The sequence below is a fragment of the Nylanderia fulva genome, unplaced genomic scaffold (genome assembly GCF_048542155.1).
Source record: "Nylanderia fulva isolate GAGA-0341 unplaced genomic scaffold, ASM4854215v1 Scaffold259, whole genome shotgun sequence".
Classification (NCBI taxonomy): domain Eukaryota; kingdom Metazoa; phylum Arthropoda; class Insecta; order Hymenoptera; family Formicidae; genus Nylanderia; species Nylanderia fulva.
In genome coordinates, this window is record NW_028190324.1 from 69,423 (window position 1) to 90,156 (window position 20,734).

Consider the following 20,734-nt stretch of genomic DNA (forward strand, 5'->3'; position numbering starts at 1 on the left):
TGATTATTATTGTACGAGCCTTATTTCATCATTATTTTAAGTAAATAAATTTTTACAAACAGCAATGATATTCTATTTAAAAAATCCGCCAAATATATACAAAATACTCCAATTTGTACGCAATAAAAAGTTCAAAAAAATATTTATGTCAAAAAAAATTTATTTTAAAAAGAATTTTTTTAAAAAGGTAATTTTTTTATTAAAAAACAATTTAATTTTTCTTTAAAACATAGATTTTTCCTAATGACAATACAAAATAAAATTTATTTTGAAAGTCAGATTTTTCTTAATAAAAATAAAATACGTTTATATACGTTTATACGTTTTTATTTTTATATTTCTATAAGATTAAGTTTATGGTAAATACTATTTCAAATTACAAACCCTCACAAAGTAAATTGCTTTTAATTGTAATTATTTGGCTAGTTGACTATTGATTTTATATTTTAGAAATTGTTTTTAAAGTGTACATTATATGTTTAGGATACATTATTTTGGCGGAAATCATCTTAAAATTAAGTTTACAATACATAGTTTACATAAAAAAATAAATTTTTAGAAATATAAAAAACTTTTTTTATAAATTTTTAAATTATGTATCAATATCAAGAAATCAATAATTACATTTTTAATTATTATAACCGTTAAATAATGACGTTTGAAAGCAATAAGGAAAAATAAATATATGATATATATTTTTAATTTATATATTGTAAACAAATTGAACAACATAACATAACATTAAGAAATATAGTGTCAATTAAAATTAAGTACAGTTGACACAATATAGATAAGTAAGAAGGTAAACTTCAATCAATTCAAGATCGCTTTTTTGGAGACTATTGTTGTTTGTTTGAAATAAGCATAATATTAGAAGATTATCCGATATTTTTGGAATAATATTTTATGATTCGGGATTACAAGAGTAGTAATAAGATAATACTTCATTAATATACAGATATTCTAATTTTTGCTGTGTTAAACTTGTAATTATGAAAATTTCAAGAAATTTTCAATAGCGATATTTTATATAGTATAAATAGTTTTAGGAAAAGAGACAATTCTCGTGGAAATGTCTTTTTTATATTTTTGATACTTGTAGTTATCTTTTAAGCGCTGACTTCACTAGCCGCACATTTATCGTACATTGCATCAAGGACTTGGGTAAATTTGAGATGACGTTCTTCGGGAGCAACAGTAGCACCACGACTGCCCCATAAAAATTTAATATGAAATTCGGTTCGAAAGGCATCCGACAATAGCTCATCGCTTCTGCAACCTTCCAAGGCAATTTCTGCATTTCTGCGAAAAAGTGGCAGATTTTCGGCTAGCTTGCGAGCCGCTTCGAGATGCGACCAGACGATCGACAGACCGCAATCGGATGCCGAATTTTCCCACGATGAAAGAATCGCTGCCGCGAGTCCGGAAGGCGCCACGGTGCCTGCAAATAAGCAAAAGTAATTATTGAAACATGGCAAGAAAAAAGATAATAAAGTAGACAACAAAAGGATGGATAAAAAGAAAAATTAGTATTAAAATAGATATTACAATATATAAAATACACATATGTATACTAAATTTTCGTGATTCGTTAATTATTCAATTGGTTTTCTTTCCTCGAGATTTGTCTAATAAAAACAATTTTACATTTTATAAATACCTAAAACATCTTCGGGACTGCGTTCACCAAGTAACGCGATTGGTAGCAAATGCGGCAATGTTGTATTAGGCGCCTGCGGATTAGTACATTCATTCATGGCCCGCAAAGTAGGTCTTAGCTTTGCTTCAAAACTAAAAGCTTCGTCTGTATGTTTTTGTCTTAGCAGATGCCATGTATTAGCCAGCCTTTGAATTTGCGGTAAGCATAAACCGAGCATTACACCACAAAAACCGTACAGATTGCCGAGCGCAGTTTTGGTATCAATTGCCACTTTTATCCATTTGCTAATAGTAGCCGCTCTTTCTGCAATATTAACAATTATTATTTCTTAAAATTTAATGCAGAAGAGATTGAATGCTCTAATATTTCACATAATTTATTTTGTTATATAGGTTCTACATTACATATATATATATATATATATATATATATATATATATATATAATATATCTCTCTCTACAATTTAAATATAAAATATGATAAAATTGAGAATAGCGCTTACTTTGAAAAACAAAAAATATGGTGTTTTTGAAAAAAAAAAAACTTTTTATCTTTATAGCGGATTATTCTGAAATTTTTATGACCAATTTCATCAACGTCAATTAACTTTAACCTCTAGTTAAACCATATATTTGTCTCTTTTTAAGAACGTCTCTGTTTAAGTTAATCAATGTTGGTGAAATTGGCTGGGCACTTTATTATTATATATTTAAATATATAATTTTTTTTAGTAAAAAATATGAAAAACTGTAGAAGTTGTCCTCAACGAATCTTCTTTTATAATCTTGCCACTGAGACTGTAAATTGGTAAGACTTTTTATATTGTTACGTCTCTCTTGTTTGAAATTAAAAAATCAAAAGTTTTCTTATTATTTATGAAATTACATAGTCGATAGACCAAAGAGATAAAAAAATAGAAGATTGACAAAATAATAAAGCTTAGAAGACAATAGTACAATTTTCAGATATATGTTTTACTTATTTATGCAAAATACTGTTTCATTATTGTTTTTAGAAGTTCATCAACAATGTAATTTTATAAATAATAAGAAAGTTTTTGATTTTTTAATTTCAGACAAGATTTGGAGGTATGAGAAGTCTCGCCAATTTACAATCTCTCGGCGGAAGATTCCTCAAAGCAATCTTTACATTCTATATTTTTAACTAAAAAATTTTTTTTATACTTTTAAATACTTAATAATAAATGCTTAAAAGTTTTAAAATAATCTGCTTTAAAATAAAAAAAAAATAAATTTTAAATATATTTTATTAAAAAATTTTTTAAAGTAGGCGTCATCTTTAAATAGAAATAGTTGCGATATTTCAAGACTTTTACCTATAGCCGTAGCTCCAGCCAGCACCGTAACTGCCACCAGCAATTTCAAACATTCCGATCTTTCAATCAAATCCATCCTAGCTTGTCTACCATGAGGAAGAGTTGCCAACTCGATACCGCTTAATCCGATTCTATTTCCAGATCCTGGTTCAAGCGCCACTTCAAGATCAATTTTTGTAAGGTGGGAAGCGAGTACTCTTGGTGCTGAATCTAATAACATTCCTGATACTCCCCTCAAGGCTATCGGATCCAGAGGTCTGTGTTCACCAGCCGGTAGGAGCAATGTGGTAAAGCCCTCGATATCGAGCATTGTGGTAATTTCTAGAGACGGCGCGGCTATCACCAATTGCTCCTCCGCAGATAACTCATACTCGCTACCATTGTTGCCATTAATGCCATCATTACTAGTATTATAATGACTACGTATCACTACACCTTTAATTGGCACTGAGACGGAAGGATTGTTGGCACCACCGGAGTTGTTGGTCTCAAACTCACTATCTCCCGATCCGTTTCCGCTGTCGCTGCCAGAAGCTTGGTAGCTTTGATGATGATGGTGATGGTGGTGGTGATAATGATGATGATGATAATGTTGATGGCTTGGTACATAGGGCACTCTTGGAGGTTTGGGTGGCGCCGTACTCACATTATTCTGCAGATTTAAACTCGATAATTGTTGCTGCTGCTGTTGCAATGCTGGATCAGAGATCACTCGGATAATCTTCTGCCGACCCAAGGATAGGGAACATGAAGGCGGCTGACTCTGAATCGGCGGTATTCGTGGTAAAGTACTAGACTGAACAGGTAACTGCGGACTTGTTTGTTGATTATCCTCACGAACATGCTGATCAGAATTATGATGCTGAGCAGTGAGAGAATGGCTGCGTTGCTGTTTTTTGGGCAAACGAGGCGGCGAACCAGTAGTCAAAGATAAAGAAGCACTAGAGTGCTGATTGTTTGTGTTTCCCGCAATGCACGTTAATGGAACCGATCTGGGCCTTGGATTAATGATACGAGCCCCACTGGCCTGGCTGATTGGCCGACCACTACCGACGTAGAAAGTTATCAAATCGGCAACTGTATCAAAGGCCTCATCTTCAAACTGATATTGCGCCCTCTCGTAAACCGTATCAGGCTGAATCACAACCTATCCAGGAAATAAAGATTTACATTTTTATAAGGTAATGTGAACTTTAAGTGTTACTTTTAAGTAATTTTTTTCATTCTATTGACAAATAACTAAACTATAATATATATTTATTCTATATAAATATTTTTTTTGCAATGCCTGTAAAAGTTCGATTTTTGATTGCTGTTTAGCGTGCAGAAAATGGCTTATTTTTCAATGATTCAATGTATGATTTATCACACTAGTGCAAAAAAGCACCTTTATGATTTACCGCACTAGTGCGTAAAAACCTTCTTTCTTAATGATTAATTGGTTGATAACTTTTGTTTTATCATTTCTTGATTGACATAACAAACTTAAGCGTAAAGAAATTCACGCGAGATAAAACGCCAATTTGTTATAACCTTCATTATTCAAGAAGGATAAAATGGATAAAAGAAACGAGCGAGTGTTCATAAGACCGTCCACGCCGCTAATGCACCGCAATCAAATAATAAAGATTTTAGGGTGATTAATCAAAATTCTGAACCATTTGAACCATCTTTGCAAGCATTAGTTACAAAAAACATTACGTTTTATATCAATAATTGTTCACACACACACACACACAAATCTCACATTTCATTTTAACGATAAATAAATATAACAGTATATAATACTATTTCTTATTTGAATTTAATTTCAATTAATTCTTTAATCTCAAATCAAATTTTCGTGATAAGCATTACAAAAAATATTGTATGTGGCATGTGCGGAGGACAACAAATACATCGCGTGTGAAGTTGCCGCATTCGCTTCAGCTTATGATGCATTCATACTCGTACTCGTGTGATTACATCATAAACCTTCGGCTCATGCGGCAATTTCACATGCGGCAACGTCACGTTCACGCATAATTTAGAAGTCAATTCAAGGTCAACTTATTGTTTTTAAATAGAACCCTCTATTTTTTATTACATATTCTTGTAGTTTATCTCGAAAGCTTTTCAAAACACTATAATAAAATTATTTTTTATGGAGTACTCTTTGAGTTATACAGGTTTAAAACTAATAATTTTTTTACATAAAATGTAAAATATCTTATAAAATATTCCATTTTCGGTAATCTTATCTTAATACTTTTCTGCACAGTATAATAAGATTAATCAATTAGTATAAAAAAACAGATAATTGTTTAAAAAAAGACATATAATATATCATATGCAGTTGCATACTTTTTTTATAAGCAACTTTGTGTTCTTTTTTACATTAATTCATTGGTCTCATTATTCCGTGCAAAAAAGTATTAAGGTATAATTACCGAAAATGGAATATTTTGCAAGATATTTTACATTTTATGTCAAAAAATTGTTAGCTTCAAACCTTTATAACTCAAAGAGTACTCCATGAAAAAATACTTTGTTATAGGATTTTGGAAAGCTCTCGAGATAAACTACAAGAATATGTAATAAAAAATAGGAGATTCCATTTAAAAAAATTAAGTTGACCTTAAAATGACCTCTAAATTTGACCCCTAGGTCAAAATCGAGGTCACCAATGCCTTATTTTGAGCCCTACAAGTTTAAGTTAAAACATTTTTTTCTATCATGATTGGTTTTCAAAATATTCAAGGGTCCCGGAATTTGTTGGAACATCCTGTATATATCAAATAAAAAAATGTATCAAAAAACTTTCGTTGCGAATAAGTGTATTAAATTATTATTATTTTGATGGAACTTTTTATAGATGTACTTGAAAAGGGCTGCAATGACAGCCGAAACGTTGTATTTCAAATAATTATTCATAATAAATTATCGCCAGTCTGGTCGACTTTAAACGTTGAGGAGTGGTTTTTTAAAAAACTTTCAGTATTATTTCTTCTAATTTAATTAATAAATCGTATTTACCCTATTAATGACGAAATGAAGTGGTTGGCCTTTCCAACGCACAGTGAGAACGTAGTTGCCAGGTTGAGAGGCGCAATCACGTACCAAAAAATCTCCATCATTTGGTACTTCCACCTCTGCACCTTTTCGACCGCCGCGCAACGTACTGCCATGATACCATGCATGCGATCGTAGATCTCGCGGATCGAGAAGCCGCAATTCTCTTTCTAAGAGCTTGCGAATAGATTCTTCAGGTGCCTCCTACAATGAAACAAAATAGTATATTAGCTAACAAGTCCGCACTCTCGGCCGATTTACGACCCGCACATGTTGGCTACGATATTTTGTGTGACCGGTGCGTGGAAAGAGAGCTCTTTCTAAAATCCCATCATGTGCGGAAAGGGCGACTTTTTGCGCGCCAATTGCACAAAGAAATTTTTTGACGTGTTTCTTATGTCTCAATTTAGTAACTTACTTTAGGCATGTAAATGCTTTAAACGCTTCAAAACATTTATAGCATCAATTAAACTGCATTCTTTTTAATTAAATCAAAATACGCATTTGTTTATATATTTCCAGAAAAAATATATATATATATAAGATATAATCAAATATAAATATATACATAAGTGTACATGGTGTCCTAATGTATCTCAAAAGTAATGAGAACAATTTTTTACGTTCCTCAAGAAAGCTGCGTAAAAAAAGTGGGGGTTGAGGTAATTCAAGAGAGATCTCAGGTATATAATCAAACTCTTCTCTGTTGAGCCCGAGCCTTTTAGATGGTCTGGATTACAGAAGTGTACCCTTGTTTTTTACTCGTCACGGACGAAAATTCGGAGGAGCGTTACAATTAAATTATGTATAAAATTTGGAAAAACAGCTTCAAAAAGAGATGTTGGAGATAGCGTATGGAAGAGCTGCTTTATTCTTAGCCCAAGTTTTCAATTTTCAATCATCTTTGAAGACCTTGTATCATCTGAAAACTTAAGCTAACGACAAAGCAGATTCTCTATACACACTGCCTTCAACATCGCTAATGTTTTTAAAGCTTTTCAAAGTTTAACACAAAATTTAATTGTGTGACGCTGCTCGATGCTTCTCTGCATCTTCGAGAGTAAAACACATGTGGATACACTTCTGTAACGTATCGATCATTCGAAAAACTCGGGCTCAACTAAAGAAAATCCGACTGTATACCTGAGTGAGATCCCCTCAATTACTTCGATCCCCACTTTTCTCACGCAACTCTCCTGAGGAGCGCAAAAAATTATTTTCATAGATTTTGGGACATACTACTTATATATGTTAAAAAATCAGACCAAAAAGTGTTGAATAAAAAGAAGACTCCAAAATATAAATTTTTGGTTAATATTATTTTTCTCTCCATAATATTTAGTTTTATACATGATATAAGATATGAGTTTGACTTAAACAATAAACAAACATATAATAACACATTGTATTTTAATTTTGAACAAAATTTTAAACAAATATATAAAATAAATCACTTTTTACACAGTAAATGCTCTAAAATGCCTCAATTAACTTTAATACAACTCATATATCATTTAATATACGAGGTGTGTTCAAAAAGTATCGCGAATTTTGAATTTCCGCGGGTTACGTATATTCGATTTTCGATTTTTTTGTGGCGTTATGTTGGTACTCATGTTTCTCATTTATGCCGACAAGTACGGCCATTTTGAATGTTCAGTTAATTTTTGACAGCTGCTTTGCTTGCACGTGTTTTGGCTCGTCTTCGATTTTTGCCTATTCCAAAAAATGGATCAAAGAATCTGTATCAAATTTTGTGTGAAAAACAAAATTAAGTGCGCGGACGCATTCCGAATGTTGACTGTGGCATATGGTGAAGCTACCTTGGACCGAAGCAACGTTTATCGGTGGTACAAAATGTTTTCCGAGGGCCGAGAAGATGTGAACGACGAAGAGCGTGCCGGACGCCCGAGCACGTCAACAACAGACGAAAATATTGATGAAGTGAAGAAAATAGTATTGGTCAATCGTCGAATCACCGTTAGAGAAGTTGCTGAGGACCTAAACATATCGATTGGCTCGTGCCATTCGATTTTTACCAATGATTTGGGCATGACACGGGTCGCCGCGAAATTCGTACCAAAATTGCTCAATTTCGACCAAAAACAGCATCGAATTTTTGGCCAAAAACAACACACTAATAATGCCGCAGCCACCGTATTCCCCAGATCGGGCCTCCTGTGAGTGTTTCTTGTTCCCGAAACTGAAGAGGCCCATGAAAGGACGACGCTACGCTACGAGATTGAGGAGATAAAGACGGCATCGAAGGAGGAGCTGAACAAGATCACAAAAAATGATTTTTTGAAGTGCTTCGAGGATTGGAAAAAACGTTGGCACAAGTGTATAATATCTGGTGGGGATTACTTTGAAGGGGACAAAATAGATATTCATGAATAAATAAATAATTTTTGAAAAAACACAAAATTCGCGATACTTTTTGAACACACCTCGTAGTATTAAAATTAAACATTATAGAGAAAATTAAAGTTAATAAAAAGTATTTATTTTGAAGTCTTCGTTTTTCAAAATTTGTCGATTTAATTTTTTAATACTTTGTATAATTATACGTGGCATATGATATAAAAATTAAAATTAATTTACTTTGCTTCCAAATCTCGTATGTATGGCTGTATGTGCCTAAATGTATGTGTATATGTCTAAATTATACTTTTAGAAAGATGAATAGAATATAGTGGATCAATCATTTAAACTTCTTTTTTTATTTTAAATTCTCTGGACTATTTTATAAGAATATATTTGTATTTTAAAAACTTTTATTGTATTTAATATTATCAATAAATAATATATAAGTTAAAAAGCTGTAGCAAGTAGATAAGATCTATGTACGTGTTATATGATACACGTAAAGACAAGAATTTGTCAAAAAAATCAACAATATATGAAACAATAATATGAGGTAAAATGTGTAAAAATAAAAAAAATACTTTAAACATTTTTCGTAAATATTAAAGTAAAAATATGATAAATATATTTCATTTTTTTGTAATATATACAGGGTAGGCCATTTTAATCTTTCCACTAAAATTTCTCAAAATCCAAAAGTTTAAGACAAAAATGTTTCAGATAAAAGTTGTATGGTTTCAAGGGGGACATGAGATGGTGTCATTGATTTGACCTTGAATAGTCATTTGAAGGTTACGTGAAGGTCAACTTCAATTTCTTAAATGGAACACTATATTTTTTCTTGCATATTTTTGTAGCTGACTTCGAGATCTTTCCAAAACACTACAATAAAATATTTTTTTATGAAGTATTTTTTGAGTTATTAAGGCTGCAAATTTGCAGTATTTTGACATAAAATACAAAATATCTTGGGAAATATTCATTTTTCGATTATCATACCTTAATACTTTTATGCACAAAATAATGAGATGAATCAATTGATGTAAAGAAAACACATAGTTACCTTTAAAAAAAAATATGAAAATTGCAATAAGCAGTTAGATAATTTTTCTTCAAGACAACTATGTGTTTTCTTTACACCAATTGATTCATCTCATTATTCTGTGCATAAAAGTATTAAGGTATGATAATCGAAAAATGAATATTTCCCAAGATATTTTGTATTTTATGTCAAAATACTGCAAATTTGCAGCCTTAATAACTCGAAAAATACTTCATGAAAAAATATTTTATTGTAGTGTTTTGGAAAGATCTCGAAGTCAGCTACAAAAGTATGCAAGAAAAAATATAGTGTTCCATTTAAGAAATTGAAGTTGACCTTCACGTAACTTTCAAATGGCTATTCAAGGTCAAATCAATGACACCATCTCATGTCCCCCTTGAAACCATACAACTTTTATCTGAAACATTTTTGTCTTAAACTTTTGGATTTTGAGAAATTTTAGTGGAAAGATTAAAATGGCCTACCCTGTATAAGTTATTTTTATTATCATAACCATAAATTATTTCCATCTTTAACAAAATCAACTTTCTAAAAATTAATTAAGCTAATTAAATACTTTAAATTTCATTTAGTAACAGCTATATATAAATTTCAAATTTTTTCAACCTTTATTTTATTATATAGATGAGTTATTATTATCTTGTATTTAATAAATTATAATAATATCATGCCGGCATCTCTCTTTTCATATTCTTAATTAATTACTCGGAATGATAGAAAAAAATAATAAGTCTATTGCACGTTCTGCGTAAGACAATTGTAACAATCAAGGCAGGAAGGAGACGAGACTTTGCAGTCAAGCGAAGATTGGCTTAACAAAAGCAGCCTTCAGCTCTTCGTCACATGATCGTGGATAGTTTTGTTACTCGCGTCATCAATATATCGTATCAACTAGCTCAGTTATCGCAGAACCCATCATTACTTGGACTTGAGTATATTTTATATCACGCTACAAAAAAATTAGACATTTATACAGAAAAATTAGTTGGAAGAGCAGTCGCCCGGCAAGCGGAAGGTCTCGAGTTCGAGTCCCGATTCAGCCGACTTTCGGACCAATATTTTTCTCGCCTATTTCTTTACAGGGGATGTTAAGAGAAGGAACAGGGGGAATTTTTGAGATCCCAACCATAGGATTCAAATTCCTTTCCAAAATGTTCTTTCCTTCATAATTGTCGCAATAACATCGCGTTTGGCTCTATTGGTCGAGAGGAATCAAGTGGAGATTGTGGCTTTAAAAAAATTAGAGTTGTCACTTTAATAATTGAGATCTATGATTTTAAGTTTACACAAAAATATATAAAAAACTTTCTATTATATGTATATATATGTACGTGTGTGTGTGTGTAGAGAGAGAGAGAGAGAGAGAGAGAAAGAGAGAGAGAGAGAGAGAAAGAGAGAGAGAGAGAGAGTTTTTATCTTGTAAATAATATTAAGAGTTAAAAATTTATTTAAAACATACATAACATTTGAAAAAAATTGAAACATTGACGAGTAATAATATCGATAATTTAAAAGTACTCAAAAATTTTTAAAACATTTATAAGTAAAAATTGTAACATCCTATATGTGAGCAAGGTTAATTAATCAAATTATATATAATTTAATAAATTAATCTCTACATACTACATATATCAAGATCAATCTTGCTAAATAAATTAATTTAATTAAATCAATTTTTTTAATTTAATTCTTTGATATACTGTTGACGATCTTCGCTGTGACACGTTGATTACTGCCTCTCGCTTTTAATTTTTTATTTTTGTCATGAAGTGTTATAATATTTAATTCGACAAAAATGTGAATTTTGTTTACATTAGATTTTATTTGTTTTACTTGAGAAAAGCCACCACCAACAATCACATGGTCGAAACGTCGTGAAGATTAAATTGAATTCTTGCTAGTTTGGTCGATTATTTAATTATTTTTAATTCTTTGAATTAATTCAATATTATTTTTTTAATAATAATTAAAATTTATAATATATAAAAAATAAAATTGTATGCACGATCGAGTACTCACCATCGGCAGAGATAAATTGTTGTTACTCTCGGGTGCCTTCGTCAAGGGTGATTCACTTTGGAAACATATATCGCGCTTCTCCTTCGCGTCGCTGCCTTTCTCCGGTGTTCTGTGATCAGAACGAAATCTTTAACCCCTTACATTTCGTAGCCGTATAATTTATAGTCGCCTTCTGGCGAGGTTCTTGCTCTCGTGAATTGAGAATTTCTTCTAAAAGGTAAACTTTATGCGGTGCTTCGAACGAGCAGATAGAATGAATTTGTCTCTACTCTCGATTCTCAGAGCACGCGCACGCACCCTACTGACCAGCGCGAGCTTACACAACTCGCAGGTCTGTATTTTCGCAAGGTATCGCAAGGGTACCACCGAATGATATTAATAGATTATATGGAAAACACGTAAAGAAAAATGAAATGGAATAAAAAAAGATAAACTGCATGTCAAAGAAAATATTTTCTTCTCTGCCCGCGTTTGTCGACATTTGTCGCGCATATAAATTCGAAAATTCGGCAAAGTTTGTCTTGCGCAGCACATTGCAAAAACAAGGAGTACATCGTCATGGATAATAAGTAGTAAAATATAATAAAATCATTGTTAATAAATAATAGAAGTAATTCGCAGCTTGTCTATTAAATTGTCACATTGTGTTTATAATATAAGTATTTCAAATTATATTTGCAAATAAATAGCTTATGCTCCATTTAATGCATATTATTAATAATATAATTTTGCATTATATTTAATTCATATATAAAAATAAATATATAGTTAAAATGCGTACACTGCATCATTTACGCGACAATAATTATCATCATTTCGACGCCTCTTTGAACCCTTGATTATACGCCACTGCGATGTTATCACCCTCGTTGTTTTCACCCGCTCTGGTTCTATTTGCTCCTTTCCTCCTTTTCTATCAACATTACTCGATAATGGATATCAAAATACATGCATACAAGATGCTTCTTGTGTTCTGTCTCGTATCAAAACGCAAAATTGAATATAAAATGTATTAGTCTCTTTTAACGCTTTTAAATGAGTTATTCCGTCAATATAGGGGTTATTGATCTTTTTGGATAAGGAGTTGTGAAAAGGAAGAGCAGAGGGGATGCGGCCAAAGTGCGCTTGCGTCATCCCAAAACGTTCGATACGTAACATCAAGGTACGATTTTGGTCAATGTTACACTTGCTTGCATAATAAAAATAATTTTAAAGAGGGAAAGAAAGAGTGGGGGGAGGGGGGGGAAGGGAAGGAGAAAGAGAGAAAATAATTTTTATCAATTTTATTTATTTAAAAGTTTAGCCATTTAATTTATTTAAAACTTTAGAAATTTTATTTATTTAAAATTTTAGCAATGTTATTTCTTTAAAATTTGTATTTCTATTGTAATTAAATATGTTCTCCTCCCTCCTCTCTCTTTCCCCCTCTTCCTTTCTTCCTATGATAATTACATATTACATAAAGAAAAGAAGAGAGAGAGAAAAGATGAAGAAAACTATAATGTAAATTTGCATATATTATTATACATATGTATATTGCAATCTAATAATATGATAAATAGAAATGAGATTTATGTGTGTAAATAAAATAAAAATAAATTATTAGCTCTCACACAATATTAATTATTTTTTGAGATATGCAAATAAAGATGTATGATAAAAAAGTCCACGTGCAATTAAAATAGTGAAGAAAAACCTTATTCATGGTCGCAAAATAATAGTTCGAAGAAGAGAAATTGCGTATTTTTCTGTCATAATAAAACTATAATAGCTATGTTATTGTATAATGTCATTTTTATATAGAATCTTATTCATAGATATAAATCTTTCATACATATAAATCTTTTTAAAGAATTACTGTACTGTTTAGATTTTACTATTAAATTGATTATACTATATATGCATTTACTTTATCTTAAAACTTTATTTCAAATACTATCAAGCAATACACATATATTTGACAAATATTGTTTCACATTTTCATGTTAAAATTGAATATATTCTTATATACTATTAAAAAAAAATAGAGAACACTTCTCATATCTTAAAAATAATGCTATCTTCAAACCGCTGAAATTCGGTGAAAAATCATCTAAACATAAAGAAGCATTTTGAAACTGGATGTTTCAATTTTAACGCGGAATCAATGGTTTTTAGTTGTTTATCTTTCCGGCCTATGATTTAAAAAAGAACATTTTGTTTTTTAAAATTGTTCCTTATTTTGTTCCTTAAAATTACGTATTCGACACTCTGCAACTTAATAAAAAATTTTTCTCCAAAAATTCTATTTTAAATTTCATAAACTTCTATACATTTTGCTTACAAAATACTTTTTTAAAATTCTTCTATCGTTTTTTTTATCGAGTTACACGATTTTAATAGTAGTTTAATGATAGTTAAGTATGTATTTTTCAGAACAAGAAAAATAAAAAATTTGTTAAATCACCAACAGTACGTTATTTTAAAACATCAAATTCAAAATACTTTTTTAATTTTTTGCCTACAATGATTTTTCGCCGAGTATAGACATAATTTCTAAAAAATACAGATTAATTTCAATATCTGTAATTTAGTAAAAAGAAATTATAAAAATACTTAAAAAATAACATTTTGTAGGTAAAACATTGTAATTTATAAAACATCAGTAGAATTTTTCGAGATAAATTTTTTATTGAGCCGCAGACAGTGCCGATTTTACCATATAGGCAATTGTTTAGGGGCGCCAGATGAGAAGGCCCAAAATGATTTGGTTACTTCTCTTTCATTTGAAAATATAATTAAAAATTTTGCCGCTTTAAAATCGCGCAAATACTATTTTTAACTGTTTTACTTTTTGTTTTGTTGTAATATTTTTCTTATATATATATAAACGTACCAAAGAAACGTACAAAAAAAATGAATATTTTGTTTATTTGAATTTATATTTTTAATTTTTTTCATATTTTATTCTTAGTTTTGTTTACGAAGTAAAAATTTTAAAAATTTTACATGATTTTTATCTTATTTGATACCTTCTTATCTTAAATTAAAAAATGCAGGAAGCAAACCAAAGTTTGCCTATAGGGGCGAACTGATTCTAAAACCGGCACTGGCCATATACGACGAGAGTATCATAAATACGTAATTTTAAGGAACATAACAATATATTTTAGCATAGAATAAGGAAATTAAAAAATATTGAAAAAGCCGAAAGCGCATTAAGGCTGAAACTGAAAGCTTTAAAATGCTTTTTTAATTTGTTGACTGCAACAATTTTTCGCCGAATATCGACATCGTATTTAGAAAATATAAGTTTACTTTCAAAACCGTGTAAAACTCACAAAAAAGTTGTAAAAACATTTTTTTAATTTTTTCGATTTTAGTAGGCAAAATGTTGTAATTGAAAAAACCTGAGAATTTTTTAAAAGAAATTTTTTTTTAGTTGCCAAAGATACGTAATTTTGAAAAACAATACAATGTGATCTTTTTTAAAGCACAAAACAAAAGATAAAAATTTTTTTTTAAACTACAGATTCTGCATTAAAGTTGAAACTTCAAGGTTTAAAATGCTTTTTTAATTTTTAGTCTACAATAATTTTTCGCCAAGTTTCAACAATTTAAAAATAGTTTATATAATTTTTAGGGTATGTGTAAAAGTGTTCCCTATATTTTTTAATAGTATATGGAAATAAATCATAAGAAAATTTTCCAAAATTGACAGATAAGTTTTTTTGATTCATTAAGCATTGTAATGTTTGAAGTTAGAATAGCATAACTTTTCTCTTGAAAATGAATAAACGATACCGAAATCACAACTCATTCTTTAATGACAGGTGACCGCTAATAGTTTTCCGGCTATAGTTTTCAGTTTTAATAAAATTCCCGCATTTGTAGACCGTCGTATGCAAGGCAAATACATCTCATATTTGAAAAGCAAAGATCTAGAAAAACCGGCTTGAAAGAACCGTCAATTCTATTATATTCTCGTACTATTATATTTCGATATCGTATTTTCGAAGAAAAAATAATTCATAAGTTGTAACTTTAAATTTTTTATTTTAGCAACAAGCCATTAAATATTTTTATTAACATTCATTTATTGACGTTTTACATGCTTTACATTCTGTAACTTTTATCCCTTATTTGATATATCATATGTTAATATTTTGAACCCATGAATCCAAAAAGATAAAAAATTGATAAAATTTAACAAATTTATATAATCGAGAATTGTATATAAAATTAGGCATTTTTCAATATATTTTAAATATATTGTCGACACAACATATAAATATTGTGTAATAAAAAAAAACAAACTTCTTTACAGTTACTATTCATCTTTCAGCACAAAAAATTGAAGGTACATATCTTTACTTTAAGAAATAATTTTTTTTCAAAAATTGATTTTACCATTATTTGTTTCTGTTCAAAAAACAACTTTTGTATGAAAAATTTTTTTTTCTTTTTTGTAAAATTGAAAAGAAAGAAAATCATGGTAGATGATTATTTAAAATGGTTAAAATACCCTGTATATTATGTAAAATGTTACTAAAACGTTAAATTCACTATATCTACTATTTCCAATACATAAATGTCATATAATTGTTCTAATAATAATCGATAATAATTCTTGATTTTCATAACTTTCTCTCGACCTGGTGGACAAATAATTATTTTCTGCTTTTGAAAGATTCCAAAAACAGTTTCCAATGATTATTTTAGGTTCCGCAAATAGACCAAAAGTGGCTTATTTTTAACATCCTCCTTCGAAAATAGTATTTTTAAAAGTTTCCAGATTTTCAAAATTTTTATATTTTGTTCACAACTTTGATACTCTGTATTTTGAAAATAAAGCAGTTTACAGCATATGTTTATAGGAATTTTTTTCTTAAAATAAGCCAAAGAATATTCTCTTCACTTTTTTGTACTTACTTAGAAAACATTTTGTATATGTATACATACACATAAAGCGTACGCGCACGGAAGAAAAAAGGAGAGAAAGAGTTCTAATTATATAGCTGTGCAATATATATTTTTTGCGACAAAATCTTTAAATTTTTTGAAAATTTTCTAGTTCTCGAACTATTGTAACTCGTTATACTATGTAATGCATTTCTTTCGATATCTCTGTTGTCATATATATTTTAGAACATTAAATTATATTATGTATTCTTAAATTATATTATGTATATCTCTGTTGTCATATATATTTTAGAACAGTAAATTATATTATGTATTGTATTATGATAATTTATACATACCTTGAACTATTCCTGGAAAGATTGTTAGATGACGGCAGCGCCACGATTAAACTTGGTTCCTTCTGAATGCTTATTTCCGATTGCAGATGTATCGTGTGTCTCTTTTGCCGAACATCTTTACACGAATTCAATGAGGCAAGACCGTTTCGTTTACGTCGTCGACCGCTGGTGCCTAGATTCTGCAGTGTATTCATAGATGGGAATCGAAAGCTCCATGCTATACCTGAATATGTCGCAAAAAAATTTACCTGTGAAACTTATTGCATCTTTAATCGCGAATTATAATAAATTAATATATGCATGCAACACAAAAACGCGGACATATAAAAATATGTAATAAAATTTAAAACTGCAAAATTTATTACTCAATAATAATAAATAACTCTTAATTTGATATTAATGGCACTGATAATTATACGCTTGATAATAATTAGTACATGAAACAGAAACAATTTTTACATAAATTCAGAACGAGGTGCATATTTTATTGTGTAATACATCTATTTATTGAAGATTTTGCTTATTTATTAATATCATTTTCCTATTTTTTATTTTGCGACTTGTAATATTCTGATTTTTAATCATTATACGGCTTTACAATCAAAAGGTATGGTAATATCTTGCCTCACACACAGTGATATAGCGAGGCACCCCGTGTATTTATACGGAAATCGGACAGAGTTGAGAGTATCACAAATTTCAGATACGCAATAACGGTTGATAGAGTTCTTATTACGCTCAATCGATAGATTGAGTTCGAATTATATAAGAAAAGTGACCATATATTTATTCTATGTGGTTTAGGGTCGATTTTTTCAATTTTTTGTAAATTTTACCCGACAGAGGTAGCATATTTTTGTCTCTTTTCAAATAAGTTCTAAAAAAAGAGACGAAGAAGTGCTACCTGTCGGGTAAAACTTACCAAGAAATGAAACAACCAGCTTTTATAAGCAGAAAAATATAATTCAAAGTCTGAATGTGAAAAATTTCTTTTAAGAAACGTCCACGCACAAATTTTTTTAATTAAAAAGCTTGGCGCTACTAAATTAAACAATGCTAAAATTAATTTTGTTTAGCAGTTCCAAGTCTTTTAATTAAAAATTTTTATTAATTTTTAATTTTTCTATTAATTTTAATTTTACTTTTGTGTGTTTTGTATTCCTTTTTTTATTATTACAATTCTACGTGGGTTTGCAACTTCCAGCGTAAAGGGAGGACTATAATTATACGATTCCACATGAATTTGTAACTTCTAGAGTAAATCAAGCTCTATAATTATATACGCAGTTTTTTGACAGTATTTTATATATCATTATTTTTATAGAATATATGTAGGAAATTAAAATATTAACTATTTTGGTTATACTAGTTTTAGTATAACTATAACTATAATTAGTATAACTATAATAATACTAGTATTTACTTTCACATGGCGCGATTTTTTTAACATTTTTATTTTTGTAGGATACATCGAAAAAATTAAAACAAATGTTTTATGTAATTTTTAAATTAAAATAATGTTTGTTAGTACGATTCAACATAAGTTTGCAATTTTAATTATTTACAGGCGCGCGAGGCTTAGCGCCTCTTTTAATTTTTTTTTTTAAAGATAAGTTTACATAATTACATAAGTTATACAACTGTTACTTTCACACATTATTTTTTACTTAATATAATACGCGCATTAAAAAATATGTAAATTTTGATCTGTACTCATGCATGTTTACGATGTAAATTTCGATTTTTAATTTTACTAATTCTCTATTCTCACAGTTGTTACATTTATGTTGTACAATTTAGCACGATATTAATGCGTAACTGTTGTTTTTAATTCGTTTAAATTCTATATAATTCTATCTATAATATTTAATACCTTAAATTTTAAATAAGTGTAACAAAGTATATATAAGCGACCAGATAACTACTTGTAATAGATAAATACATACGTTTTACACTTTCATGATTACGCGTGCACGCATAAACAATTTGAATCAAACTTGATTTCAATGTACTACGGACATGGAACTCCCTTCCCTCTCGATAACTTGTTCGCGTTTAAAAAAGCAAAGTAGTGGAATGCAGGTATGTAGGATCGTTTCTTTCTCATTCTTATACGTTGTATCTGCTTCACTATCTCTTTTTCTCGCATTTAAATTTATTGCGCATTAGGTTTAGCGCACAATAAAAAAAATATTCGAAATAAATATTAAATATTAGAAAATAGAAATTATTTTAAAATAATAAAATAACATCAAAAAGATTCTAATATATTATACAAATATAAATTCGGGTATATAAAGAATTCTTAATAAGAGTATAAGAGAGTATAAAACCTTTTATACCCGAATTTATATTTATAGTCAGTCTTTTCGATTTTATTATTTTAAAATAATTCCTATTCCTAATATTTAATATTTGTTTCTAATATTTTCTCTATTGTACGCAAGGCCTTACATTTATCTGCATGCTTTTTTCCTTTCATAAATAGCTTCATCTATCCATGAGTGAATACGATACCTAATGATAACCAGTAATAATATTGTTCATTGTGGATATATTACGTGTGCGTTTACGCGTGCATACGTGCATGTACGTGTGTGCGTACATGCGTCATAAGTACGTGTGTGTGTGTATATATACTTGTATGTATTGTATATAATGTTTAAGGAAATATATTAATTTAAACAATAAAAATATAATTCTTACGCGCGCGCGCAAAATTTTGCAGTTGCTAGAAAATTAAAATTTTTATCTTTATAAAAACTATAAAAATAAAATAATTGTGATTTTAAAGCTACATAATTTTGATCTTAATTTTTATGAGATATTAGAATACTTGGTTTAAAATGTCTATCGCATTTAATAAATAAATTCTCATAATACAGTGATTTACAAATTATAGCTTTAAAATAAACTCATTAAAAAATAAAACACATTTCATTTTTTTATTCTATATTTAATTTTATTTGTTGATTCAAAATATATTCTTTATGTGTTTCTAAGCTATATTCTTTATTAATTTGTATAATAATTTTAATGTGTATACTAACGATATAATCGTGCTATTTTTAACGATGATGCATATATGTATAAAATTATGTCATTTCACAGTGACAAACATTACTTCTATGTTGTATGTGCATTGTTGCGTGCAGGATTTACGTAACGTTTGTACGATTTACGTTATGAACGTCATTTCTCGGTTTCTCTTGGCTGTTGTAAGATTGTACGAAGGTGGGGATGGAGAGAGATTAAGCAGAATGCACACACGTGTCCTCACAATCCGATCCGCACGCATACATCATCGTCGATAAATACGACGTGCGCGACATCGCCTTTCCCTCGTCAATGACGCATCATAAAAAACTCAACTACATATAACTTCAACGTGCTAATGTAAATGCAATTTTAAATTTACTATTAACTTAACAATATTTTTTAGATGACGCATGTATAAAATTGAAAGTATTCAAACAATTGCTTTTTTCACATCTGTTTTGTTATACAAATACGCACCTCATTCAGTCAAAAAGTTTCTACAGGATGTCACAGGCACGCTGCCTATTAGTACTTCCTATCGAGAGAAAAGACAACGGTGAACATGAGACAATCTATAGATGTGAATAATATGAAGAAAACACGTGATATATATGATGAAACACATAAAGAAACATGCGCAACTAACTCTGACTTCTCCGAGATTTCAGTTTGCTGGCAGTTTTGCCCATTTTCCCGCCAATTGCATGCCAACGGTTTTTCTAATCACGTCGCAGGAATTTCCGCAGATAAATTTAATCCAAAGTGCACTGAAGCAAACGAAATGGCCACAACTCGGACACACTGCACGACACGGCTGTAGCACCGTGCGACGCGGTCTGACCGCAACATAATGCGATACCGAACTAACGGAGCAGATTAGAAGAAGGGACCAGACAGACCGACGGACCAACCGACTGTCCGACCGATCGACCGATACGCAAGTGGCGCTCACAGCGTGGAG

General features: G+C 29.9%; 1 protein-coding gene across 2 annotated transcripts; it reads right to left on the reverse strand.

Moving 5' to 3' along the window:
* Positions 1-693: 693 nt before the first annotated feature.
* On the reverse strand, positions 694-20,699 carry LOC114942368 (breast cancer anti-estrogen resistance protein 3 homolog). Of its 2 annotated transcripts, XM_029317709.2 has the most exons (8): positions 20,420-20,699; positions 20,251-20,308; positions 16,735-16,957; positions 11,495-11,603; positions 6,013-6,252; positions 2,998-4,144; positions 1,661-1,963; positions 694-1,441 (listed from the first exon to the last, which is right to left on the reverse strand). In XM_029317709.2, the coding sequence occupies exons 3-8, from the start codon at positions 16,926-16,928 to the stop codon at positions 1,110-1,112; spliced, it is 2,325 nt and encodes a 774-aa protein (XP_029173542.1). In that variant the 5' UTR covers positions 16,929-16,957; positions 20,251-20,308; positions 20,420-20,699; the 3' UTR covers positions 694-1,109. The 2 variants fall into 2 exon arrangements, with proteins under 2 accessions (XP_029173542.1, XP_029173541.1); XM_029317708.2 differs by lacking the exon at positions 20,251-20,308.
* Between the last annotated feature and the right edge of the window lie 35 nt (positions 20,700-20,734).